The 25,717-nt window shown below is 41.4% G+C and overlaps 1 protein-coding gene across 1 annotated transcript in view; it reads left to right on the top strand.

The window, feature by feature from the left end:
* Positions 1 to 25,717, top strand: part of MICAL2 (microtubule associated monooxygenase, calponin and LIM domain containing 2) — a 357,507-nt gene that overhangs the window by 240,120 nt on the left and 91,670 nt on the right. The window contains 2 exon segments of the mRNA XM_030200975.1: positions 9,211 to 9,406; positions 24,855 to 25,024. Of these exon segments, the coding sequence (XP_030056835.1) occupies positions 9,211 to 9,406; positions 24,855 to 25,024 (366 nt within the window).

Genomic DNA, 25,717 nt, shown 5'->3' with positions numbered 1-25,717 from the left:
TGAAATATCTAACTTTCTTACATCTTTAAATCTTCCTCGCCTCTCTGAATACCATCTACTTCAGCTTAATCAACCCACTTCTCAGGATGAGATTGTTTCTGCAATCAAAAGCTATCTTCTGCAAAAGCACCAGGTCCGGATGGTCTTCCAGTGGAATTTTATAAATCATTCTCCACTTCAATTTCAACTCACTTACTGACCTATTATCAAACTTTATTGGGCTTCTCATCTTCAGGTCATTTTTTTGGATGCAAATATTGTAGTACTGCCAAAACCTAATAGAGACAGTACTCTTGTACAAAATTACAGACCAATCTCATTACTAAATACTGATTATAAAATCTATACAAAGTTATTATGTTGTAGAATGGAAAACATTATTCAATCACTTATACACAGAGATCAAGCTGGTTTTGTAAAGCTCAGATATGGTGCTGATAACACGAGATTATTTTTGTCATCTCATCCACTTCACTCGGTCTAAAGATTGTCCTATATTATCTGTCTCCTTAGATGCTGAAAAAGCCTTTGACCTTGTGGAGTGGAAGTATTTGTTTAATGTACTTAGACATTTTGGTTTTCCTGACTATTTCATACATATGCTGCATTTACTGCGTTCACTACCATCTGCTCGAATTGCAGCTAATGGTGAACTCTCCGCTCCATTCTTATTGCATAGAGGAACCAGACAAGGTTGCCCTATATCTCCTATACTGTTTAATCTGGCTTTAGAACCTCTTTTGGCTGCTATTTGAAGCTCAGATGATATTACTGGAGTCCATATGGATCAGGATGAGGCTAAGCTTTCAGCATATGCTGATGATATAATGTTATACCTCACTAAACCGCACTTATTCAGCTAATCTCCCAATTTTCAAGGCTGTCAGGATATAAAATCAACTGAGATAAAACTGAGCTAATGCCTCTAAATGATGCCTGTACTCCTTTTACCATTTCTGGTTACCCCTTTAAGTGGGTAGTCTCCTCTATCAAATATCTAGGCGTTCATTTTGAAAGAGACCTTCCTACTACTATTAAACTCAACTCTGATAAGATTATAGTTTAAGCATGATTCCTCTCATCTTTCCTAGCTCTTTTTATAAAAAGCTAGAAAAACTGCTCTCTAATTTCTTGTGGGATCTTAGGACACCCAGAATCTCCTTAGGTAAGCTAAAGCTTCCTAAATTTCAGGGTGGGGTAAGGTTTCCTGATCTCTTAACATATCATAAACCCTTCATTGTCCATCAGGGCTTTGAGTGAACCTCTCCTTCTAGTACTATCTCTTTACCTAGGTGGTTAATTTTTGAACAATTTGTTATAGATCCGCTGGTACACTGTTATTTGATTGGCATGCACCTTCCCAAAGGCATTGCCTTGAATCACATCATTAACACTACTCATAAATTAATATCCTCTTTTGATAAGCAGATGATTGTATTCTCGGACAGCACCACATGTATACCTATGTGGAATAATCCTAAATTTGTAATTAACAAAAAGCAAATCTCCTGGTCACAATGGCAACGCATAGGTATATGGGATCTCAATGATTTCATTGATGTAAATAATTGCACTTGGAAATCATTCTCAGTTATGAAAACTGAATTCTCTTTGTTACATACTCACTTTTAGCAATGGTTACAGCTTAATACAATGTTGATGAACAGTAAATTACAAATACAAAAGTTGTCCCATACTCCTAAGATTATGAATATTTCCAAGCAATTTTAATTATCTGGACACGTTGCATCCCATATATACAAATTCATATTAAACAACTTTCCTACTAAATGTGTGGGCTTATGCAAATGCTGGGAAGAGGATATTCAGCAATCTATCACTGACAAATCTTGGGAGCAGGTATGGAGTTCTTTATTTAAATGCTCCAGATCCTCCTCAATAACACAATCTCTGTATTTCTTCACTCATAGATCCTTATGGACACCTCTCAAGTCACATATGATTAACTTTTCTATTTCCAACTTATGTTGGTCTTGTCAATCTCAACAAGGTACTCTTAAGCATATTACATTCAATTGTATATGTATTGAAAAGTTTTGGAAAGACATATGGTCTGATTTAGTAAAATATACTCCATCTTTCTGGTCCAATAGTATATAAATATGTGATACTTAAAAATCAATGTTTTAGACCTATTTTAAAGACTAATGAATGTATGCTTGTTAATATCATAAGTACATAAGTATTGCCATACTGGGAAAGACCAAAAGTCCATCAAGCCCAGCATCCTGTTTCCAACCGTGGCCAATCCAGGTCACAAATACCTGGCAAGATCCCAAAAAAGTACAAAACATTTTACACTGCTTATCCCAGAAATAGTGGATTTTTAAGTCCATTTAATAACGGTCTATGGACCTTTCCTTTAGGAAGCCATCCAAACCTTTTTTAAACTCTGCAAAGCTAACCGCCTTTACCACATTCTCTGGCAACGAATTCCAGAGTTTAATTACATGTTGAATGAAGAAATATTTTCTCTGATTTGTTTTAAATTTACTACATGGTAGTTTCATCGCATTCCCCCTAGTCCCAATATTTTTGGAAAGCGTAAACAGACGCTTCACATCTACCTGTTCAACTCCACTCATTATTTTATAGACCACTATCATATCTTCCCTCAGCCGCCTTTTCTCCAAGCTAGCCGCTTTAGCCTTTCCTCATAGGGAAGTCGTCTCATCCCCTTTATCATTTTCGTAGCACTTCTCTGCACATTTTCTAATTCCACTATATCTTTTTTGAGATGCGGCGACCAGAATTGAACACAATATTCGAGGTGCGGTCGCACCATGGAGCGATACAAAGGCATTATAACATCCTCATTTTTGTTTTCCATTCCTTTCCTAATAATACCTAACATTCTATTTGCTTTCTTAGCCACAGCAGCAGCACACTGAGCAGAAGGTTTCAACATATCATCAATGACGACACCTAGATCCCTTTCTTGGTCCGTGACTCCTAATGTGGAACCTTGCATGACGTAGCTATAATTCAGGTTCTTCTTTCCCACATGCATCAACTTGCACTTGTTCACATTAAACGTCATCTGCCCAGTCTCCCAGTCTCGTAAGGTCCTCTTGTAATTTTTCACAATCCTCCCACAATTTAACGACTTTCAATAACTTTCAGGCTTATTTTCGAAAGAGAAGGGCGCCCATCTTTCGACACAAATTGGAAGATGGGCGTCCTTCTCTCAGGTTTGACCAAATTGGCATAACCGAAAGCCGATTTTGGGCATCCCCAACTGCTTTCCGTCGCGGGGATGACCAAAGTTCCCGGGGGCGTGTCAGAGGCGTAGCGAAGGTGAGACTGGGGCGTGCCTAACAGATGGGCGTCCTCGAGCGATAATGGAAAAAAAAAGGGCGTCCCTGACGAGCACTTGGCTGACTTGGTCCATTTTTTCTTACGACTAAGCCTCAAAAAGGTGCCTGAACTGACAGGATGACCACCAGAGGGAATCGGAGATGACCTCCCCTGACTACCTCAGTGGTCACTAACCACCTCCCACCCTGAAAAAAACAACTTTAAAAACTTTTTTTGCCAGCCTGAAATGTCATAGGTCCAACGCAGCAGTATACTGGTCCCTGGGGGAGAGGTATATGTGTGTCAGAGGAGGCATAGTGAAGGCATGGACGTCCTTCTTTCAAACATTTGGACGTCCTGAACTGCACCTCCCCCACAGGGACAACCAAATTTCAAGGGAGTGGAGTGGAGGAGTGGCCTAGTGGTTAGAGCACTGGTCTTGCAATCCAGAGTTGTTCGGTTCAAATCCCACTGCTGCTACTTGTGATCCAAAATCCAAATAAATAAAGAGGGTGTTGGAGGCATAGCAATGGCATGGACGTCCTTCTCACAGAAACATCCACATTTTGGACGTCCTCAACTGCCGTCGCAGGGACGGATGCATAGCGAACGACGTCCTTCACTCATACTCTTAAAAAAAAAAGACGTCCCTGACGAGCACTTGGACGTTTTCACCTGGACTTGTATTTTTCTAAGGTTCTAGATGGCAATTTATTTAAGGTTGTTGATGTCTATTATATACGCAGCTTGTCTGCATGTATGAAGCCGTCTTTGGCATGCGCAGAGCAGCCACACATAATGCTTGGCTGCTCTGCACTGGCTTCCCCTCCTTAGGTAGGAAATCATGTGCAAATGAGCTAACAGTGAGCAGCTTATTTGCATGCGATTTCCTTCATGCATGCCCATTCATTTCCGAATCGGTAAGGGAAGGGCTTTTTCCGTTCAGTTAGTGCATCAGTTAGTCCACTGCAGTGCCCCCTAGGGTGCCCGGTTGGTGTCCTGGCATGTCAGGGGGACCAGTGCACTACGAATGCTGGCTCCTTCCATGACCAAATGAGTTGGATTTGGTCGTTTTTGAGATGTGCGTCCTCAGTTTTCATTATCGCCGAAAACCAGGGACGACCATCTCAACATTTAGGTCGACCATCTCTAAGGTCGACCTAAATGTTGAGATTTGGGCATCCCCGACCGTATTATCAAAACAAAAGATGACCGCCCATCTTGTTTCGATAATACGGGTTTCCCCACCCCTTTGTGGGGAAGTCCTGCGAGGACTCCTTCAGGAAAACTTGGGCGCCCCGTTCGATTATGCCCCTCTTTGTGTCATCAGCAAATTTAATTACCTCACTAGTTACTCCTATCTCTAGGTCATTTATAAATATGTTAAAAAGCAGTGGTCCCAGCACAGACCCCTGGGGAACCCCACTAACTACTCTTCTCCATTGAGAATACTGACCATTTAACCCTAATCTCTGTTTTCTATATTTTAACCAGTTTTTAATCCACAATAGAACACTACCTCCTATCCCCCATGACTCTCCAATTTCCTCCAGAGTCTTTCATGAGGTACTTTGTCAAACGCCTTCTGAAAATCCAGATAAACAATATCAACCAGATCACCTTTATCCACATGTTTGTTCCCCCCTTCAAAGAAATGTAGTAGATTGGTGAGGTAAGATTTCCCTTCACTAAATCCATGTTGACTTTGTCTCATTAATCCATGCTTTTGAATATGCTCTGTAATTTTGTTCTTAATAATAGTCTCTACCATTTTGCCCGGTACCGATGTCAGACTCACTGGTCTATAATTTCCCGGATCTCCTCTGGAACCTTTTTAAAAAATCGGCGTTACATTGGTCACCCTCCAATCTTCTGGTACCACATTCGATTTTAAGGATAAATTACATATTTCTAACAATAGCTCTGCAAGCTCATTTTTCAGTTTTATCAGTACTCTGGGATGAATAACATCCGGTCCAGTAGTTTGCTACTCTTCAGTTTGTAGAACTGCCCCATTACATCCTCCAGGTTTACAGAGAATTCATTAAGTTTCTCCGACTCGTCAGCTTCGAATACCATTTCCGGCACCGGTATCCCACCCAAATCTTCCTCAGTGAAGACTGAAGAGAATTCATTTAATCTCTCCGCTATGGCTTTATCTTCTCTGATCGCCCTTTTTACTCCTCTGTCATCTAGCGGTCTAACTGATTCTTTTGCCAGCTTCCTGCTTTTAATATACCTAAAAAAAATTTTACTAGGTATTTTTGCCTCCAACGCAATCTTTTTTTCGAAGTCCCTCTTAGCCGTCCTTATCAGTGCTTTGCATTTGATTTGACATTCCTTATGCTGTTTCTTATTATTTTCAGTCGGTTCCTTCTTCCATTTTCTGAAGGATTATCTTTTAGCTCTAATAGTTTCCTTCACCTCACTTTTTAACCACACCAGCTGTTGTTTGGTCTTCCGTCCACTTTTTTTAATACGCAGAATATATTTTGCCTGGGCTTCCAGGATGGTGTTTTTGAACAGCTTCCATGCCTGATGTAAATTTTTGACCCTCGCAGTCGTTCCTCTAAGTTTTTTTTCACCATTCTTCTCATTTTATCAGTCTCTTTTTTTAAAGTTATACGCTAACGTATTTGATTTCCTATGTATACTTACGTCCAAGCTAATATCAAATCCGATCATATTATGATCACTGTTATCAAGCGGCCCCAGCACCATTACCTCCTGCACCAGATCATGTGCGCCACTAAGGACTAGGTCTAGAATTTTTCCTTCTCTCGTCGGCTCCTGTACCAGCTGCTCCATAAAGCTGTCCTTGATTTCATCAAGGAAGATTTCCTCCCTAGCGTGCCGCGATGTTACATTTTACCCAGTCAATATCGGGGTAATTGAAATCATCTATTATTTTGTGTTACCCAGTTTGTTTGCGTCCCTAACTTCCTTTAACATTTCTGCATCTGTCTGTTCATCCTGGCCAGGCGGACGGTAGTACACTCCTATCACTATCCTTTTCCCTTTACACATGGAATTTCAATCCACAGTGATTCCAAGAAGTGTTTTGTTTCCTACAGAATTTTCAATCTATTTGATTCAAGGCTCTCATTAATATACAATGCTACCCCTCCACCAATTTGATCAACCCTATCACTACGATATAATTTGTACCCTGGTATGACAGTGTCCCACTGGTTATCCTCCTTCCACCATGTTGAATCTAGCTTTGAAAGTAGTCTTTACACACTGGAAAGCTTTACAACAAGCTACTTATCAAGAATGGTGGAATTTATTGTTTCAAACCTATAAATATGAAACATTTTGCTAAAAAAAAACATCTTGATATGCTTTGTATAAAGAAAAATGGGCTCCATTGATATTCTATTTTGAAGATGTAACGTGAGAGGTGTATATTGTACTTTTTCTTTTTTCTTCATGTATATTATTACTATCTGTGTCACATGCATGAACTTTATACTGCTTACATACTTTAAGGTATCTTTTTTTAACTCAATTTAAATATCATATTGTCTTACAATTGTTATTAATGTTCTCTCTTTATTACAAAATCAATAAAAATATTAAGACTAAATTAGGCAGTGCAATCCTAATAGTTATTTAAAAATTGTGCTGCCTTGACTTTTTTTTAAACATTTAATTACTTTTACTGCTGCTAGTTTGGCAGGACCAACACGCTGGACGCCGGGGGGGGGGGGGGGGGGGGGGGGGAGAGGAGGTCATGAAATGTAAAAAGGAAGAGCTTGGGGGAGCAAGAACATTAGTCTGGAATGGATGGGAGAGAAAGAGGGCACCTGGCTAGATGGATGGAGGGGACAGAGAGAGGGGGTGGACAGCGCTGATGGAGAGAAGAACGGGCAGACCAGATGCTGGATGGAAAGGGGCAGAGAGAGGAAGCAGAAGCTGGATGGAAAGGGGCAAGAGCGAGGGGGCATGTGTTGGATAGAAGGCAGGGAGAGAAAGGGTAGCACTGCAGACACACGTGCGGCTGGATGGAAGGGCAGAATCTAGATGGAATGGGGCAGACCAGATGCTGGATGAAAAGGGACAGGGACAGAGAGGGGGCAGACACACTGGATGGAAAGGAGCAGAGAGGGGGAGCAGATGCTGGATAAAAAGGGACAGGGGCTGAGAGAGGTGGCATACGCTGGATGGAAGGGAGAGAAAGGGCAGGCGCACATGTGCACCTGGATGGAAAGGGGCAGAGAGAGGGGACAGAGCAGATAAGAAATGTAGAAACTTGAGACAACAAAGGTAGATAAAAATTTATTTTTATTTTTTAACTTTATGATAAAGTAGTATTGTAGTTGTGTTAATAAACATTTATAAATAGAAAATGGAAATAAGGTAATTTTTATTGGACTAATTTTAATATATTATGACTAATGCTTGGAGACCAAACCCCCTTCCTCATGTTGGGACAGGATACTGTAACAGCAGTATACTGTACTGACTTGATGAAAGAGGTTTTAGTCTCTGAAAGCTAAATGTATTAGTCCAATAAAATGTTATTTATCTTATTTTGCATATTTGTTTTATTTCTATATTCTGTTAATTTGTAAAGTGGTGATTATTGGTATTTGTTAGTTTTTTCAAATTTACATCTGCTATCTTTATATTTTGTACAGTACTAGGGGAAGTGCATACATCATTACTATTACTTTTTCTACTTCCATGGTGTTGCATTGTATGCAGAGTCTGGTTTCTAGAGAATTCAGTTAAAATTTTCTCTACATATGTCTATTTTATACTTATTCAATACTAATTTACAGTGTGTCTATGAAAAAGAAATGGTTTTCTACTGGCATTGACTATGCAGGATCGACAATCTGTACTATTCTGGCTGGTTTACCTTTACATTGCTCACTGGAGTGTTTAAGATTCTGTCTTTTCCTAGGTGCATCCTTGTTGTGTGACTCATATACAGTATAAAGGAAATTAAGTGCCTCACCCCCCACCCATGCTTACTAAACATACCTTTGCTGGCAGAGATGCGGAAGCCCCACCAGCCAAAGAAATGCAGTGCCTGAACTGCTTCCTGCTTCCTTGCTCTGCTTCTGTAATGCGGAATCTGGCAGCGTGCCTCCAGCCACCGACTCCAGGACTCATGCTTACTTCTTGCGCAAACTGAGCCTGCACGAGAAGTCTCGGTGTCGGTGACAGGAGGCATGCTGGGGACCTCTGCATTACATGAAGCAGCACAAGGAGGATGGGAGCGGCTCAGACACTTTCACTCCCTAGCAGTGAACCAGCCAAAGCAGGATTTTTGAAGCACATTGGCAGGGCACTGTGAAGGTAACTTGTACTCTCAATGTCATGCTGCTAAATGAAGGACTTTAGTGCTGTCACTCTGAAACCCTTTGCAAACACCAAGGGGATAATTGTATAAAGCATGATCTACATGGGGAAAAGGCCATATAAGCAAGTAAAAAAAAAATAGATGCAATGAAAGAGCATGTCCACTTTTATGTGATTGGTGCATTGGTGCTCCCAAGGGCATTGTTTGGGTGGAGCAGGAGCAGAGTTGCAATATAGGTGCTTATTTTATAAAATAACAAAGATAACCCAGAATTAGTATGTTTATTGAACCATTATATAATCTGCCTATCTCATATCAAATGGATTATAGAGATGACTGGAGAAGTATAATCATCGGTCCAAATAACCAAAACCCAACAACCACTTTCAATGTGAATCAAAATCAATTGGTGAATCAAAACAATTTTCTGTATCGAAAGCAAAATTTCAGGAAGGAAAGCTTGTATGAAAGTATTCACGTTATTGGTATTTTTCCTTCTGAATCTTTTTTATTAAAGTGTTTGGATATTCAAGGAATTTGATACTATCAAGTGTATTCACCTTTGTTTTACCTCTTAGATTGTTTTTGGCAGTTACATGAAATTACCTCCCCCAAGAAGTCAAAGAACGTTCTGCAAAACTATGACCTTGAAAGCGGATTCTCCTCCGCAGAGGCTTCTTCAGAATGGACATCTGTGAAGGTTGTCCCAGTGGAAGCTGTAACAGAGCACAACCTGTTAGCTGTTCGAGTCATGGTAACCAGCGATGGAAGCAGGTAATAAAAAGGGTATTGGACTTAATATACCAAAGCAGTTTACATGTTCTATACAGGTACTTTCTCTACCCCAGGAGGGCTCACAATCTACATTTTTGTACCTGGGGCAATGGAGGATTAAGTAATTTGCCCAAGAGCAGCGGTAGAAATCGAACCCAAGGTTCTCAGCCCACTGCTCTAACTAGTAGGCTGTTCCTCCTCTCCCATTAATTTACTTATTAATCTACAGCATTTCCCACCATGAAGAGCTCCCAAAACCTAAAACAAGAGGTATCTGCAACATACAAGAATAATGCTTTCTACTAGTTCAGGGGTAGGCACCTCCGGTCCTCGAGAGCCGCAGGCAGGTCAGGTTTTCAGGATATCCATAATGAATATGCAGGAGATAGATTTGCATACCATGGAGGCAGTGCTTGCAAATCTATCTCCTGCATATTCATTGTGGATATCCTGAAAACCTGACCTGCCTGCGGCTCTCAAGGACCGGAGTTGCCTACCCCTATACTAATTGATAACTTTCCTTTCAGGCAACAGCATAAGCTTAAAAAAAAAAAAAAAAAAAAAGCAAAGTTACTCAGATTTCCTGCCTGAATAAAAAAAAGGAAAAACAAATCCATAGAGATCATCCTATATAATAATTCTCACCTCCAACGTTCTGAAGCTGCCTGGGATTGTGGCTTCCGCCGGAGGTGGTCTGCTTCATGCAGTAGATAACACTGACGTCACTGGCCTGGAAGCATTGAAGAGCGAGCAGGCTCAGCGAGTCTACTGCCTTCCCTTCTCTGAGCTCTGACTCTGGTCCCGCCCTTGCGGAAACAGGAAATGAGGGCGGGACCAGAGTCACAGCTCAGAGCGAACAGAAGGGAAGGCAGCAGACTCACTGAGCCTGCTCGCTCTTCAATGCTGCCGCCGGGACCCTGGTAAGAGAGGGGGAGAGGGCGGTTGGTGATTTTGAAGGGGGGGCGACGTGCACGTTGGGGGATGGGGGGAGGGAGGGGGGACTGGAACTCGGAAGGAGAACAGAGTGAAGGACAGTGACAGAGGGAGGGAGGAAGCCATGGAAATCGGAGGGGAGGAAAGGGGGCCGTGGGAGGGGACACAGGGCGAGAGCGCGGGAGAGAGTGAGGGGGGGGAAACCTTGCTAGCGCCCGTTTCCTTTCATACAGAAATGGGCCTTTTTTACTAGTATATCATATTACCCACTGATTACAGAATGTCATTATTAAGTAAGTAACTGAACCAAAGGTCCAATGGGCCCAGCATCCTATCTGAAAGTCACCTATCCAGGTCACAATTACCCAGCAGAATCATACCATCAGATAAGTAGTGATTTCCCAACTCTATGTGGTTAACCATGGTTTATTGACTTTTCTTCAGGAACCCATCTAAACCCTTTTTAAAAGTCAACTATTCTAACTGCATGGACTCAACTTCTAGAAACAAATTCCACAATGTAAATATCACTGAGTGAAAAATACGTTCTCTAGTTTTATGCTGTCTATTAGTGTTATGGTGTGCCCCCTTGTAACATAGTAACATAGTAACATAGTAGATGACGGCAGAAAAAGACCTGCACGGTCCATCCAGTCTGCCCAACAAGATAACTCATATTTGCTGCTTTTTGTGTATACCCTACTTTGATTTGTACCTATGCTCTTCAGGGCACAGACCGTATAAGTCTGCCCCGCAATATCCCCGCCTCCCAACCACCAGCCCCACCTCCCAACCACCGGCTCTGGCACAGGCACAGACCGTATAAGTCTGCCCAGCACTATCCTCACCTCCCCAGCCCTGCCTCCCAACCCCGGCTCTGGCACAGACCGTACAAGTCTGTCCAGCACTATCCCCGCCTCCCAACCACCAGTCCCGCTTCCCACCACCGGCTCTGGCACAGACCGTATAAGTCTGCCCAGCCCTATCCCCGCCTCCCAACCACCAGCCCCGCCTCCCGATCTTGACTAAGCTCCTGAGGATCCATTCCTTCGGCACAGGATTCCTTTATGCTTATCCCACGCATGTTTGAATTCCGTTACCGTTTTCATTTCCACCACCTCCCGCGGGAGGGCATTCCAAGCATCCACTACTCTCTCCGTGAAAAAATACTTCCTGACATTTTTCTTGAGTCTGCCCCCCTTCAATCTCATTTCATGTCCTCTCGTTCTACCACCTTCCCATATCCGGAAAAGATTCGTTTGCGGATTAATACCTTTCAAATATTTGAACGTCTGTATCATATCACCCCTGTTTCTCCTTTCCTCCAGAGTATACATGTTTAGTTCAGCAAGTCTCTCCTCATACGTCTTGTAACGCAAATCCCATACCATTCTCGTAGCTTTTCTTTGCACCGCTTCAATTCTTTTTACATTCTTAACAAGATACGGCCTCCAAAACTGAACACAATACTCCAGGTGGGGCCTCACCAACGACTTATACAGGGGCATCAACACCCCCTTTCTTCTGCTGGTCACACCTCTCTTTATACAGCCTAACAACCTTCTAGCTACTGCCACTGCCTTGTCACACTGTTTCGTCGCCTTCAAATCCTCAGATACTATCACCCCAAGATCCCTCTCTCCGCCCGTACCTATCAGACTCTCCCCGCCTAACACATACGTCTCCCGTGGATTTCTACTCCCTAAGTGCATCACTTTGCATTTCTTCGCATTGAATTTTAATTGCCAAACCTTAGACCATTCTTCTAGCTTCCGTATGTCCTTTTTCATGTTTTCCACTCCCTCCGGGGTGTCCACTCTGTTACAGATCTTAGTATCATCCGCAAATAGGCAAACTTTACCTTCTAACCCTTCGGCAATGTCACTCACAAATATATTGAACAGAATCGGCCCCAGCACCCATCCTTGAGGCACTCCACTGCTTACCTTTCACTCCTCCGAGCGAATTCCATTCACCACCACCCTCTGGCGTCTGTCCGTCAACCAGTTCCTAATCCAGTTCACCACTTCGGGTCCTATCTTCAGCCCCTCCAGTTTATTTAAGAGCCTCCTGTGGGGAACCGTGTCAAAAGCTTTGCTGAAATCTAAGTAGATTACGTCCATAGCTCGTCCCTCATTCAGTTCTCCTGTCACCCAATCAAAGAACTCAATGAGGTTCGTTTGGCACAATTTCCCTTTGGTAAATCCATGCTGTCTTGGATCTTGGAACTTATTGGCTTCCAGGAAATTCACTATCCTTTCCTTCAGCATCGCTTCCATTACTTTTCCAATAACTAAAGTGAGGCTTACCGGCCTGTAGTTTGCAGCTTCTTCCCTTTCACCACTTTTGTGAAGTGGGACCACATCCGCCGATCTCCAATCCCTCGGAACCTCTCCCGTCTCCAAGGATTTATTAAACAAATCTTTAAGAGGACCCGCCAGAACCTCTCTGAGCTCCCTCAATATCCTAGGGTGGATCCCATCCGGCCCCATGGCTTTGTCCACCTTTAGCTTTTCAAGTTGTTCATACACACTCTCTTCCGTGAACGGTGCTCTATCCACTTCAATCTCATTTGTACTTTTTGCAGTCTATCGCGGTCCTTGTCCAGGATTTTCTTCTGTGAAAACAGAACAGAAGTATCTATTTAGCAAATTTGCTTTTTCTTCATCTTTATCCACATAGCGGTTCGCAGTATCTTTTAGTCTCACAATTCCCTTTTTAGTCATTTTCCTTTCACTAATATACCTGAAGAAAATTTTGCCACCCCTCCTCACATTTCTAGCCATTTGTTCTTCCGTTTGCGCTTTCGCCAGTCGTATCTCTCTCTTGGCTTCTTTCAGTTTCATCCGGTATTCCTCCTTGTGTCCCTTTTCATGAGTTTTTTTGTATTTCTGGAACGCCAACTCTTTAGCCTTTATTTTCTCAGCCACTTGCTTGGAAAACCATATCGGTTTCCTTTTTCTCTTGCTTTTATTTACTTTCCTTACATAAAGGTTCGTGGCCCTATTTATAGCTTCTTTCAGTCTGGACCACTGTCCTTCCACTTCTTGTATTTCCTCCCATCCCATCAGCTCCTTCCTCAGGTATTCCCCCATTTTACTAAAGTCAGCATGTTTGAAATCCAGGACTTTGTTTTGAGTGGCCACCCTCCTCTTCAGCCGTCATATCAAACCAAACCGTTTGATGGTCACTGTTGCCCAGGTGGGCACCCACTCGGACATTTGACACATTATCCCCATTTGTGAGTACCAGGTCTAGCGTTGCTCCCTCCCTCGTGGGTTCTGACACCATTTGTCTGAGCAAAGCACTTTGAAAAGCATCCACGATCTCTCTGCTTCTTTCCGATTTCGCAGGCGGAACCGTCCAATCTACATCCGGCAGATTGAAATCTCCCAACAACAGCACCTCTCTTTTCTTCCCCAACTTTTGAATATCAGTGATCAGATCTTTATCTAGGTCCTCCAAATGTCGGAGGTCTGTAGACAACACCCACATGGACAGAGGTTTTATCCTTTCTTTTTAAGGTGATCCATATCGCTTCTTCCTTTCCCCAGTTCCCTGTCATTTCAGTCGCTGTGATATCATTTCTCACATACAGAGCTACTCCTCCACCTTTACGCCCCTCTCTATCCTTCCTAAAAGATTAAATCCTGGTATGTTTACATCCCATTCATGGGAACCATTGAGCCATGTCTCTGTGATTGCAACTATGTCCAAGTCTGCCTCCAAGATTAGGGCATGAAGGTCCTGAACTTTATTGCTTAGACTGTGAGCATTTGTGGTCATCACTTTCCATCTACATTTCCAAGTATGTGTTTTGGTTTTAGTGATTTGGGGGTGTCTTTTCTCTTTGGGTACCTTCATATCTTTTTGTTCCACCTTCTTTGCTTTTTCTTTCTCTTCCGCCTCAGTTTTATTTTCAGGAGCATCACAGTGCTGTAGTGGAGCAAAGGAATTCTGTAGGGGCAAAACTTGTGAGGGCGGATGCTTCTGTGTCACATAACGAAGCCTGCCTGAGCCTACTGTGAACCATCTATTCTTAGGTGGTATTATCCTTTGAGGCAGTGGTGAGAATTTGGTATGATTCTGTGCAGTATGATTTTGTGCAGTCCTAGAAGTTGCTTTAAGTGCATTCAATTCCTGCTTTACTTTGCTGAGCTCCTGTTTTAAACTAGCAAGCTGAAGACAGATAGGACAAGCTTTAAGTCTCCAGAAGCTTGGTCTTGAAACTAAAGCACCACAATTATTACAGAGAATAAAAGTCATCTTGATTTGTTGAAAAGGGTATGAACAGGTGTACTATGATGGGGTTGTAATTAGGGTGGGGTTAATTTATGATCTGTAGTATATTTGGTAAAGCTATATAAGAAGTGTCAGTCTTGGGGTGGGTGGGTTCTGGGGTAGGGTGGGTGGGCTTAAGCTTAAGACCTATGGAATGTGTTTGCTGTAACCTATCTCTAGAACAGCATTGAAATGCCCAGAGCCACAAGTGTAAGGTGGGGAGAATCAGAAAATTATCTTATCTGAGAAGATCCGTCCAGCTTCTGTTCTGTGTAGAGACAAAAACCACGTGGAGAGAAAAAGTTCTATCTGTGCTATGCAATTGTCTTAGTGTTGTTTGAAGGAGTAAACAATCACTTCATATATAATGTTCTATTACGTATTATGTTGACATTGTAAATAGTATTCTTACAAAGTAGGGGAAAAACCTGAATCAGTCAGAGTCTTGTAAACAACATTGCACACCATTGGACTCCAACTTCTTATATGCAACAAAATGTATCTTTATTATAAATATTTGTGCCTTTCACCAGCACACAGCATTAATCACTTAACCATTCATTCATCTCCTTTCACCAATCACCCTGTATACCTGTTACCTAAAATACAAGTTAAATATTAAACAATATAACATAGAGAGGATCATACTCTGTGATATTAATAATGTGAAAAGTCCATGGTGTACACTGATGTCCAATGCTGTAATACGCTATTAAATCCTCGTGACAAACACACACAATAGCGCTTCTATCAATCAGTTTTAGCCAGCTGGTTGCGTCGCTGACCGCTGATGCAATAAAAATGTTGCACATGCAAATTCTCAGTGCTGCTGTTTATAAAATGCCGCGTTGTCCTATGGCTTTCATTGTATGATTTTTACAGGTAATGGGTGAATGGAAAAACACACATCAAAGTTGCTATCAAAAACACGATTCCCCAATGCTGGACCGCATTTCACTTTCCTTCTTCAGGGGGAACCACCCGATCATCTACAAACCACAATAATATAATCCCTATTAACCTGTAAATCACATTAAATACTATCAATAATCTTTACATACAATTAAATCTCACTTACTATAAATCCTATACAGGACTGCTTGCCTGAATGGTGCTCATACCAGCGTAGGGCTGAGATCGTTCCACTGGAATTGCTTGCGTAAGCATATGTTCCCAGGATTAAATAGTAAGGACGCGCCCCGCCCCTTAACTACTTAAAGGCACAGTGTTTCATACCCATTCGACCTCTAAATTGAGGCCAGGCGGGGCCACCGTGCCCATGTAAAAATGTAACGTTGTTCAATAGCTAACAGGCGGGCACTGATGTCACCGCCTTTGCTTAACGGGGGAAGTTGAACCAACACTACGCAGCGTAGCTGATCGATGGAATGATTGCATTCATTCCAATGATCCACCAGAGGATTCACATGTTTATTAAGACGTAGGTTGCTGATGTGCTCAGCCAACCTATTCTTGAGCTGCCTTTTAGTATGCCCAATGTAATACAAATCACATGGGCACCTGATGCAATATATCACGAGTGCACTACTGCATGAAGTGTTATGTCTCAACACGAACTGCTTGTTAGTATGAGGAACAGTAATCATGCTGGTGTCACGGGAATAATGGTAATAGACACGTTTGCCACAAGGGGAGTGCCTACCAATCCCATTGTGTGTTCTAGGTCATTTTAATAATTCCCCAATGCTAGCTTGACGAGCATATGCCACTTTCGGGTGCTCACTGAACTCGGGATGAACAGAGAGAACATGCCAGTATCTATGAATGATAGAGCTGATGCCGCTAGCCGTATGAGAAAAAGGGATGATACCAGCCATGGTACCACGGGGAGATCTCTGCCCAGGCTGAAACAACCACCAACGGTGGGCTATTTTGTCAGGGCCATTTTGTCGGGGCTATTTTGACCAAGTACCTGTTTTCCCATAGCAAAAGTACCTACAGTGGTGGAAATAAGTATTTGATCCCTTGCTGATTTTGTAAGTTTGCCCACTGACAAAGACATGAGCAGCCCATAATTGAAGGGTAGGTTATTGGTAACAGTGAGAGATAGCACATCACAAATTAAATCCGGAAAATCACATTGTGGAAAGTATATGAATTTATTTGCATTCTGCAGAGGGAAATAAGTATTTGATCCCCCACCAACCAGTAAGAGATCTGGCCCCTACAGACCAGGTAGATGCTCCAAATCAACTCGTTACCTGCATGACAGACAGCTGTCGGCAATGGTCACCTGTATGAAAGACACCTGTCCACAGACTCAGTGAATCAGTCAGACTCTAACCTCTACAAAATGGCCAAGAGCAAGGAGCTGTCTAAGGATGTCAGGGACAAGATCATACACCTGCACAAGGCTGGAATGGGCTACAAAACCATCAGTAAGACGCTGGGCGAGAAGGAGACAACTGTTGGTGCCATAGTAAGAAAATGGAAGAAGTACAAAATGACTGTCAATTGACAAAGATCTGGGGCTCCACGCAAAATCTCACCTCGTGGGGTATCCTTGATCATGAGGAAGGTTAGAAATCAGCCTACAACTACAAGGGGGGAACTTGTCAATGATCTCAAGGCAGCTGGGACCACTGTCACCACGAAAACCATTGGTAACACATTACGACATAACGGATTGCAATCCTGCAGTGCCCGCAAGGTCCCCCTGCTCCGGAAGGCACATGTGACGGCCCGTCTGAAGTTTGCCAGTGAACACCTGGATGATGCCGAGAGTGATTGGGAGAAGGTGCTGTGGTCAGATGAGACAAAAATTGAGCTCTTTGGCATGAACTCAACTCGCCGTGTTTGGAGGAAGAGAAATGCTGCCTATGACCCAAAGAACACCGTCCCCACTGTCAAGCATGGAGGTGGAAATGTTATGTTTTGGGGGTGTTTCTCTGCTAAGGGCACAGGACTACTTCACCGCATCAATGGGAGAATGGATGGGGCCATGTACCGTACAATTCTGAGTGACAACCTCCTTCCCTCCGCCAGGGCCTTAAAAATGGGTCGTGGCTGGGTCTTCCAGCACGACAATGACCCAAAACATACAGCCAAGGCAACAAAGGAGTGGCTCAGGAAGAAGCACATTAGGGTCATGGAGTGGCCTAGCCAGTCACCAGACCTTAATCCCATTGAAAACTTATGGAGGGAGCTGAAGCTGCGAGTTGCCAAGCGACAGCCCAGAACTCTTAATGATTTAGAGATGATCTGCAAAGAGGAGTGGACCAAAATTCCTCCTGACATGTGTGCAAACCTCATCATCAACTACAGAAGACGTCTGACCGCTGTGCTTGCCAACAAGGGTTTTGCCACCAAGTATTAGGTCTTGTTTGCCAGAGGGATTAAATACTTATTTCCCTCTGCAGAATGCAAATAAATTCATATACTTTCCACAATGTGATTTTCCGGATTTAATTTGTGATGTGCTATCTCTCACTGTTACCAATAACCTACCCTTCAATTATGGGCTGCTCATGTCTTTGTCAGTGGGCAAACTTACAAAATCAGCAAGGGATCAAATACTTATTTCCACCACTGTACACAGAAGAGCTACAAAGGCTGTTCAGGGCTCTTCAGCTTGGAGAAGAGATGTCTGAGGGGAGATATAATAGAGGTCTATAAATACTGAGTGGAGTAGAACTGGTAGAGGTGAATCGCTTGTTTTCTCTTTCCAAGACTAAGGGGCATGCAATGAAACTACTAAGTAGTAAATTTAACACAAATCAGAGAAAATAGTTCTTCATTCAACGTGTAATTAAACTGTGGAATTTGTTGCCAGAGAATGTGGCAAAAGCAGTTAGCTTAGCAGGGTTTATAAAAGGTTTGGATAATTTCCTAAAAGAAAAGTCCATAATCTAATTAAGATGGACTTGGATAAGCAGCATAAAATCTGTTTTACTGTTTTGGGATCTTGCCAGGTACTTGTGACCTGGATTGGCCACTGTTGGAAACAAGATACTGGGCTTGATGGACCTTTAGTCTATCCCAATATGGCAGCGCTTATGTTCTTATGGTCCGTAAGTACTTGTAAACCAAAAGTATGAACGTACTTTCTGTTTTAAACTCGGTTCAAAATCTGCAGGTGAGAATAACTGTTGGACAATGTGGACAGTTTTAAAAATGCTCCCCATGTAAAAGGAAATCAAATTTTCATACAAATATCTGCTTTAGAAACAAGAAGAAGCACCCAGTTACACAAAGAGGCATATTTTCAAAGCATGTACACTTACAAAGTTCCATAGTAACCTATGGAACTTTGTAAATTGAAGTGTTTTGAAAATGAGCCCCTTTGAAAGTGAGGTGAAAATCCCCTGAACCTGCCATGCAAGAATTTTACAGCTGCTGAAATAAATATTCAGTTGAAGTGTAGACTGGAAACTCTTCTTTCACATAGATCTTGTGCCAATGAAAATGAAAATCACAGGCTGATTAATCAAATAGCTGTCTCTTGTTTGGTAGTGAATAAAAGTTTGTACAGGTTCCAGCTGCAAACAGGAGATAATCCCTTCTGTGAATAAAAGAAGTATTATTCTGTTCCCAGCTGAATATTTGTCCTTGTAACATCCTGTTACGTTCAACTATATAAAACTGATGCAATTGAGCTGTCGGAAGGAAAGAGCCAGTAACCCATACAAAGGGATGGTATGTGGGTGTTGCCACCTTCTCCAGCTTATCTCTTTTTCCAAATCCATATTCAGGCCTCTTTATGATGCTACTTCTGCTAACATTATCTTCTAATGTTTAATTTTTAGCATGGGTACAAATTTTGTTGGTTGGTTGAGGTTACCATTAAGTCAGATTATTTTACCACTGCTATTTTAGCACATGGTCTCATTTCATAAAATGGGACCCTTTACTAAAATAACATGATGTGGTAAAATAACCCCGTTTAATGTTAGCACACACTAATAACTTCCCCTTTAATGTGAAGAGTTTGTGTCTAGTAACCAGAGCTGATACTGTGATGTCATAATGCCTCATTCCACCAATGTCTAAGAGCCAGCATCTTCAGTGATGTCATAATGGCTTGACTGCCCTGTACTTGGCTCACTTTTATTACTTATAGCAGTGATTTCAATTTCTAGAGACATTTCTGTTTTCTTTAATTAAGGAGGAAAGTTATCAATGTGGGCTCATGCTGTCATGTGATTTTACAATTAATCCCAGTTATCAGTAACTATGTCTCAGTGCATAAAATGGGACCCTTTGCTAAAATAGCATGACATGGTAAAATAACACCTCTTAATGTTTGCCCACATTAATTATTTCCCCCTTAATGACTTAGGAGCCTTTTTACTAAAGATTAGCATGCACTAATAGAATTAGCATACACTAAATGCAGCACATCCTATTTTATACCTATGGGTCACGTGGCACTTAGCACATACTAATGTCCATTAGTATGTGCTAAACTTTAGTGAAAGGTCCCTTAGTGCCTGATGTGGGAGACTAGCATTAAGCACAATTTTTATTTTTTAAGTTTCTCTGCTTTAATTTTTCTCGTTAGAATGTTTTTTTTTTCCTGTTTTAATCAAACTGGGAATGACTATGGAGAAAGCATGGTACCAAGTACCTTTATGTGATGTGCATACACTGTCTAATTAATGTAGAAAGATATCTGATTCCCTGCTGAAATCTCTCCCCTTGCTTGGATGCAGTGGTTCTGAAACCTATCCTTGGGTTTTTCTCCCCCAAATGCAAATACTGAACATTCTATGCTACATGATTTTCAGGATCTCTCTAATATATATGCTGCACATGATATATTTGCACAGCCAATAGAGACTTTTGTTCAGTTGTGTCTCATGAATTTCATTAGGGAGATCCTGAATACAAACTGGTTAGGAGGAGCCCAAGGACCTGTCTGAGAACAGTGGTAATTCATAGACCTACTGTAGGTGGATCATCAAATGGTGGATTGTAGTAGGGTCCAGAAAGAGTTAGGAATAAAAAAGAAATGGGAGGGAATTTTGCAGAGGGATACTCCAAAAATGATGAGTTGAATGTCACTGTTTGAAAGATAACTCTGATTGACATTGAGCAATGGAACATGAAACAACTATCATCTGATAAAGGGGCTGATGTAATAAACTATGTTATTCTTATCAAAGGGTTTTACTTTGGGTTTGGGAGAGATTTTTATATGTTCTAATTTAATTCAAGAAGGTTTTTAGTATACAAAAATTGATCTGCTATTCCTAGTGCAATGACCATAATGATGCATATTAATGAGGTACATATGGAATTTGTTCTGAAGTAATAAAGTTTGATCAATATTAGTGCAGTCTTTTTTACTTCCTGCGTAGCACTACATAAGAACATAAGAATAGCCATACTGGGTCAGACCAATGGTCCATCTAGCCCAGTATCCTGTTTCCAACATTGGCCAAGCCAGGTCACAATTACCTGGCAGAAACCCAAATAGTGGCAATATTCCATGCTACCAATCCCAGGGCAAGCAGTAGCTTCCCCGTGTCTGTCTCAATAGCAGACTATGGACTTTTCCTCCAGGAACTTGTTCAACCCTTTTTTTAAACCCAGATACGCTAACCACTATTCCTCCAGCAAAGAGTTCTAGATCTTAAATATTTGTTGGGTGAAAAAATATCTCCTCTTATTTGTTTTAAAAGTATTTCCATGTAACTTCATTGAGTGTCCCCCTAGTCTTTGTACTTTTTGAAAGTGTAAAAACATCAATTCACTTCTACTCATTCTACACCACTCAGGATTTTATAGATTTCTCCCCTCATCCACCTCTGTTCCAAGCTGGAGAGCCCTAACCTCTTTAGTCTTTCCTCATATTAGAGGAGTTATATCCCCTTTATCATTTTGGTCATTCTTCTTTGAACCTTTTCTAATTCCGCTATATCTTTTTTGAGATACAGCGACCAGAACTGAACACAATACTCAAGTTGAGGTTGTACCATGGAGTGATACAGAGGCGTTATAGCATTTTCAGTCTTATTTACCATCCCTTTCTTAATAATTCCTAGCATCTTGTTTGCTTTTTTGGCCGCCACCACACACTGAGCAGAAGATTTCAGTATATTATCTAGAACAACACCTATATCTTTTTCTTGGATGCTGACCCCCAAGGTGGACCCTAGCATCAGGTAACTATGATTCAGATCATCCTTTCCAATGTGGGTGAAGTAAAGTTTTAACTTCCAATTGACATTCCACTGAAGTGAAGTGGAAGTTGGAAAGTCAGCTGCCAAAGACCTGATTTCCCAAATTGGTGACTCCCTGGTCCAAGCTTCCTGGTCCCAAAATTCTGATTCTAGAGCACCAACACCTTGGTATCCTGAGTCCATGACCCCCACACCCATATCCATCCTCCACTGACATGCACCCTCACCTACCTAGCTCCCCCAGCCATCCATTTACCTATCCTATGGGTGATGGTAGATGAGTTGATGATGGTGAAGGTATGGCAGTTAGGTGGGTGGGAAGTATTTAGAATTGAAGGAGGAGCTTATTAGTCTTTAGTGTTAGCAAGAGTATGAATGTAAGGCTTTCTGGTTCCATGGCAGTCTTTCCCTGTCCTGGGAGTCCAAGCACAATGTCTCTTCTGCCTTGAGGGTTTCAGATCTTTTGAGAATGGAGCAGAAAGAGACTCCAGTTCAGTGTTTAGAAGTGTTAAGTTTAATTTCCATCTACCACTGAAGTTAAAATAGAAGTAAAATTAACTTTACTTTAGATTTAACACAGTTTTGGCTGTTGTGCACTATACACCTTATGACTTTGTTACATTAAAGTAGAGTGAAAAGTTAACAAGAAACAGAAAGGGGGCAGCAGTGTGAAATATTGACTTTGAGTTCTGTGTTGTATGTTGTTTTTGTAAGTGTTTCAATAAATCCTGTACTCTGTAGATCAGACTTCATAGTAAGATATAAGAAGTATGTTTCTTCAAATGCTGAGCAATATGGGAGTAAAAGAATTGGCTGAATGACTTCTAAAAGTTCACAAATCAAGATTACTGCTGCTTTTTAATGAACATGTATGCAGTACATGACAGTACCTTGATGACATCGTCTCTGTAAAATGAATAAACTGCGTTATCATTTATTTAGATAATTTCTGGGGCCTAAGCATACTTCAGAAATACGTCATGGTGCTTGAAAGGGAAACAGCATGGTCACAGGGGCAGATAAGAATGCAGAATGTGCTCTTCAGTCCAGCACTTGTAGGTGCTGAATATGAATTGAGGGGAGGGGGGATTATGTTTGCTAAATTGTAGCAGTGCAGTCTGGTTTAGTTACTTTTTAGCAGTCACAGCATCTTGTTGCTCATCATTGTTTTGGTCCATATCGGTTGCCTCTCCTATGCAGCCTTTCAGTGACTGTCACTTCTGAAAGTGTCTTTTTCCTACACTGAGCATGTCTCCACAGGATTCCCAGCTTAGAACTACTGAATACTGGTATTGACAGAAGAAATTTGATGAGAAGATGATGTTACCACAATGATTATTCACTTTTTTAGAGAGCATATATGATTACCTGTAATCTGAAAATTATGTGGACTGAGCTAACATTGTGACTTCAGATACTCATGCAAATAAGGAAATGTGGTTGAGTGAAGCACCTTATATCTGACCTCTCTAGGAGAATGGTAAATCAAATTCAGATAGTTTCTGCCAAATCTCTGCTTCCCAAAATTAGAAAACAGTATCCATCTATACAAGTATTCTGGTGTTGCTCCATACAATAATAGAAAACCAGGGTACATAACTTAGATTCCCCTAGCTTCTACAGGCAACCAATGCAATTCAACATAAACTGGGCTCATTCGATCATATCTAGTTTTAGAAAGGATTAACAACAGTTACATTTTGAATAGTTTACAGTCTCTTCTTTACCATAGTGGTGCAGCCCACATTCAAAACATTTCAATAATCGGTTTGTGATAAAACCAAGGATTGAACCAATAGTCTGAAATCATCCCTATTAAAACAATGATGCATTCTTCTTAATTTCTTTAAAACACCAATGGAGGGCAGTGAATAGTGGAGTGCCACAGGGATCTGTACATGTGAACTGTGAAAAATTGCAGGAAGACCTTAGGAAATTGGAAGACTGGGTATCGAAATGGCAGATGAAATGTAATGTGGACAAATGCAAAGTGATGCACATGGGGAAGAATAATCCAAATCATAGTTACATGGTGCTAGGTTGAGCTTAAGAGTCAACACCCAAGAAAACGATCTAGGTATCATTGTAGACAATGCGCTGAAATCTTCTGCCCAGTGCAGTAGTTGTTAAAAGAGCAAACAGGATGCTGGAAAATAAGAATATTATAATGCCTCTGTATCACTCACTCTGAGTATTGCATTCAATTCTGGTCACTGCATCTCAAAAAAGATATAGTGGAATTAGAAAAGGTTCAAAGAAGAGCAACCAAATGGAGGGTTAAGTGACTTGCCCAGAGTCACAAGGAGCTGCAGTGGGAATCGAACTGAAACTCCTCTCATATGAGGAAAAACTAAAGAGGTTATGTTTCTTCAGCTTGGAAAAGAGAGGGCTGAGGGAGGATATGATTGAAGTCTACAAAATTCTGAGTGGTATAGAATGGGTAAAAGTGAATCTATTTTTTTATTCTTTGGAAAAGACTAGGGTACACTCGAGGAAGTTACATGGAAATACTTTTAAAAGAAATAGGAAGAAATATTTTTTCACTCATGAATAGTTAAGCTCTGGAACTCGTTGCTAGAGGATGTAGTAACAGTGGTTAACATATCTGGGTTTTAAAAAACGTTTGGACAAATTCCTGGAGGAAAGGACCATAGTCTGCTATTGAGATAGACATAGGAGAAGCCAGTGCTTGCCCTGGGATTGGTAGTATGGAATGTTGCTACTATTTGGGGTTCTGCCAGGTACTTGTGACCTGGATTGGCCACTGTTGGAAGTGGAATACTGGGCTTGATGGACCATTGGGCTGACCCAGTATGACTGTTCATATGTCAGCCTATAATGATTAATGCAAGGAATGCAGCACTTTGGTGAATGAAGATCACTATATTATTTGCACATCACTGTAAAAAGTATTGGTAGAACGAAGCTTATTACCTCTGATTGTTACATGTTCTGAAGAGACCTTGTCCAGGTATGTGAGATGATTAAATGATAATAGTTTGAATAGATTGTTAATACTGCTGGGGATTGAAGACTCTCAGCATTCAAGAAATACAAGCTACAGCTAATTTCCATGTTGATTCTTCTAGCTCAGATACAGAATCAGATGACTGCGACCATATTTGTAATTCTGGATTTAGCAAAGAACTGACCTTTTCCCCTGAACCTGTGCCATACAAGCCTCTCCTGAAGAGACATGCTTCCATGAACAGCAGCATCCAGTGGGAGAAGAGGGATATTTTGTCAAGAGCAGCTGACGGTAAGGAAATGTTAATACCTGGACCTAATTCAGTAAAGTTGATACAGAGATGAGCAAAGATATCGTGATCTATAGTCTAAAGATTTGATCAATGATTCCTATAAAATGTATTTATCAATGACTTGTCTTTCCAAGTGTGCAAGGCAAGAGGTTAGGTCTTTATGGCCATGATCAAAGATCAATTTAAAAGACAAAACACAGCAATCCAGAAAACGTCATCAGGAAATGTATAAAGTTCTCAGTACAATCTTGGCTTTTGTAAATTCCTTCAATTTCTTTGGAATGTCTTTTCAAGTTGTGATGTTCAACCGGGAAAATGCACCCAACTGATAATATGCAAAGAAAGAGGAGATTGTAGATCCTAATCACAAAACTTCCCTGTTTTTGCTCATTTTAGAGTATCTGGGTGCTAAAATGTTGAAGTTGACATTGAGACAGAAAATGGGTAACTATGTCTAAAGTAGGAAATGCATATTCATTTCTACCACTTGTGTACTGCATGTTAATTCTGCCTAGTGAGGATTAATGTGGCTATACAGTTACCTCTGCCATAAGAGATACATCATTTGCGATGCTCTCTGTTGGGTAGGCAGCCTGAAAAGAGCTGCCCGTTTCTATCCGCTATCAACCCATACTTGGCACATAGAGCGCAGTAAGCCCAGTTATTATTGGCATCATGAAAAATGATGAACA

This window comes from Microcaecilia unicolor, chromosome 4 (assembly GCF_901765095.1).
Source record: "Microcaecilia unicolor chromosome 4, aMicUni1.1, whole genome shotgun sequence".
NCBI lineage: Eukaryota > Metazoa > Chordata > Amphibia > Gymnophiona > Siphonopidae > Microcaecilia > Microcaecilia unicolor.
The sequence above is the reverse complement of the archived record's forward strand: the minus strand, read 5'-3'. Positions and strand labels throughout refer to the sequence as shown.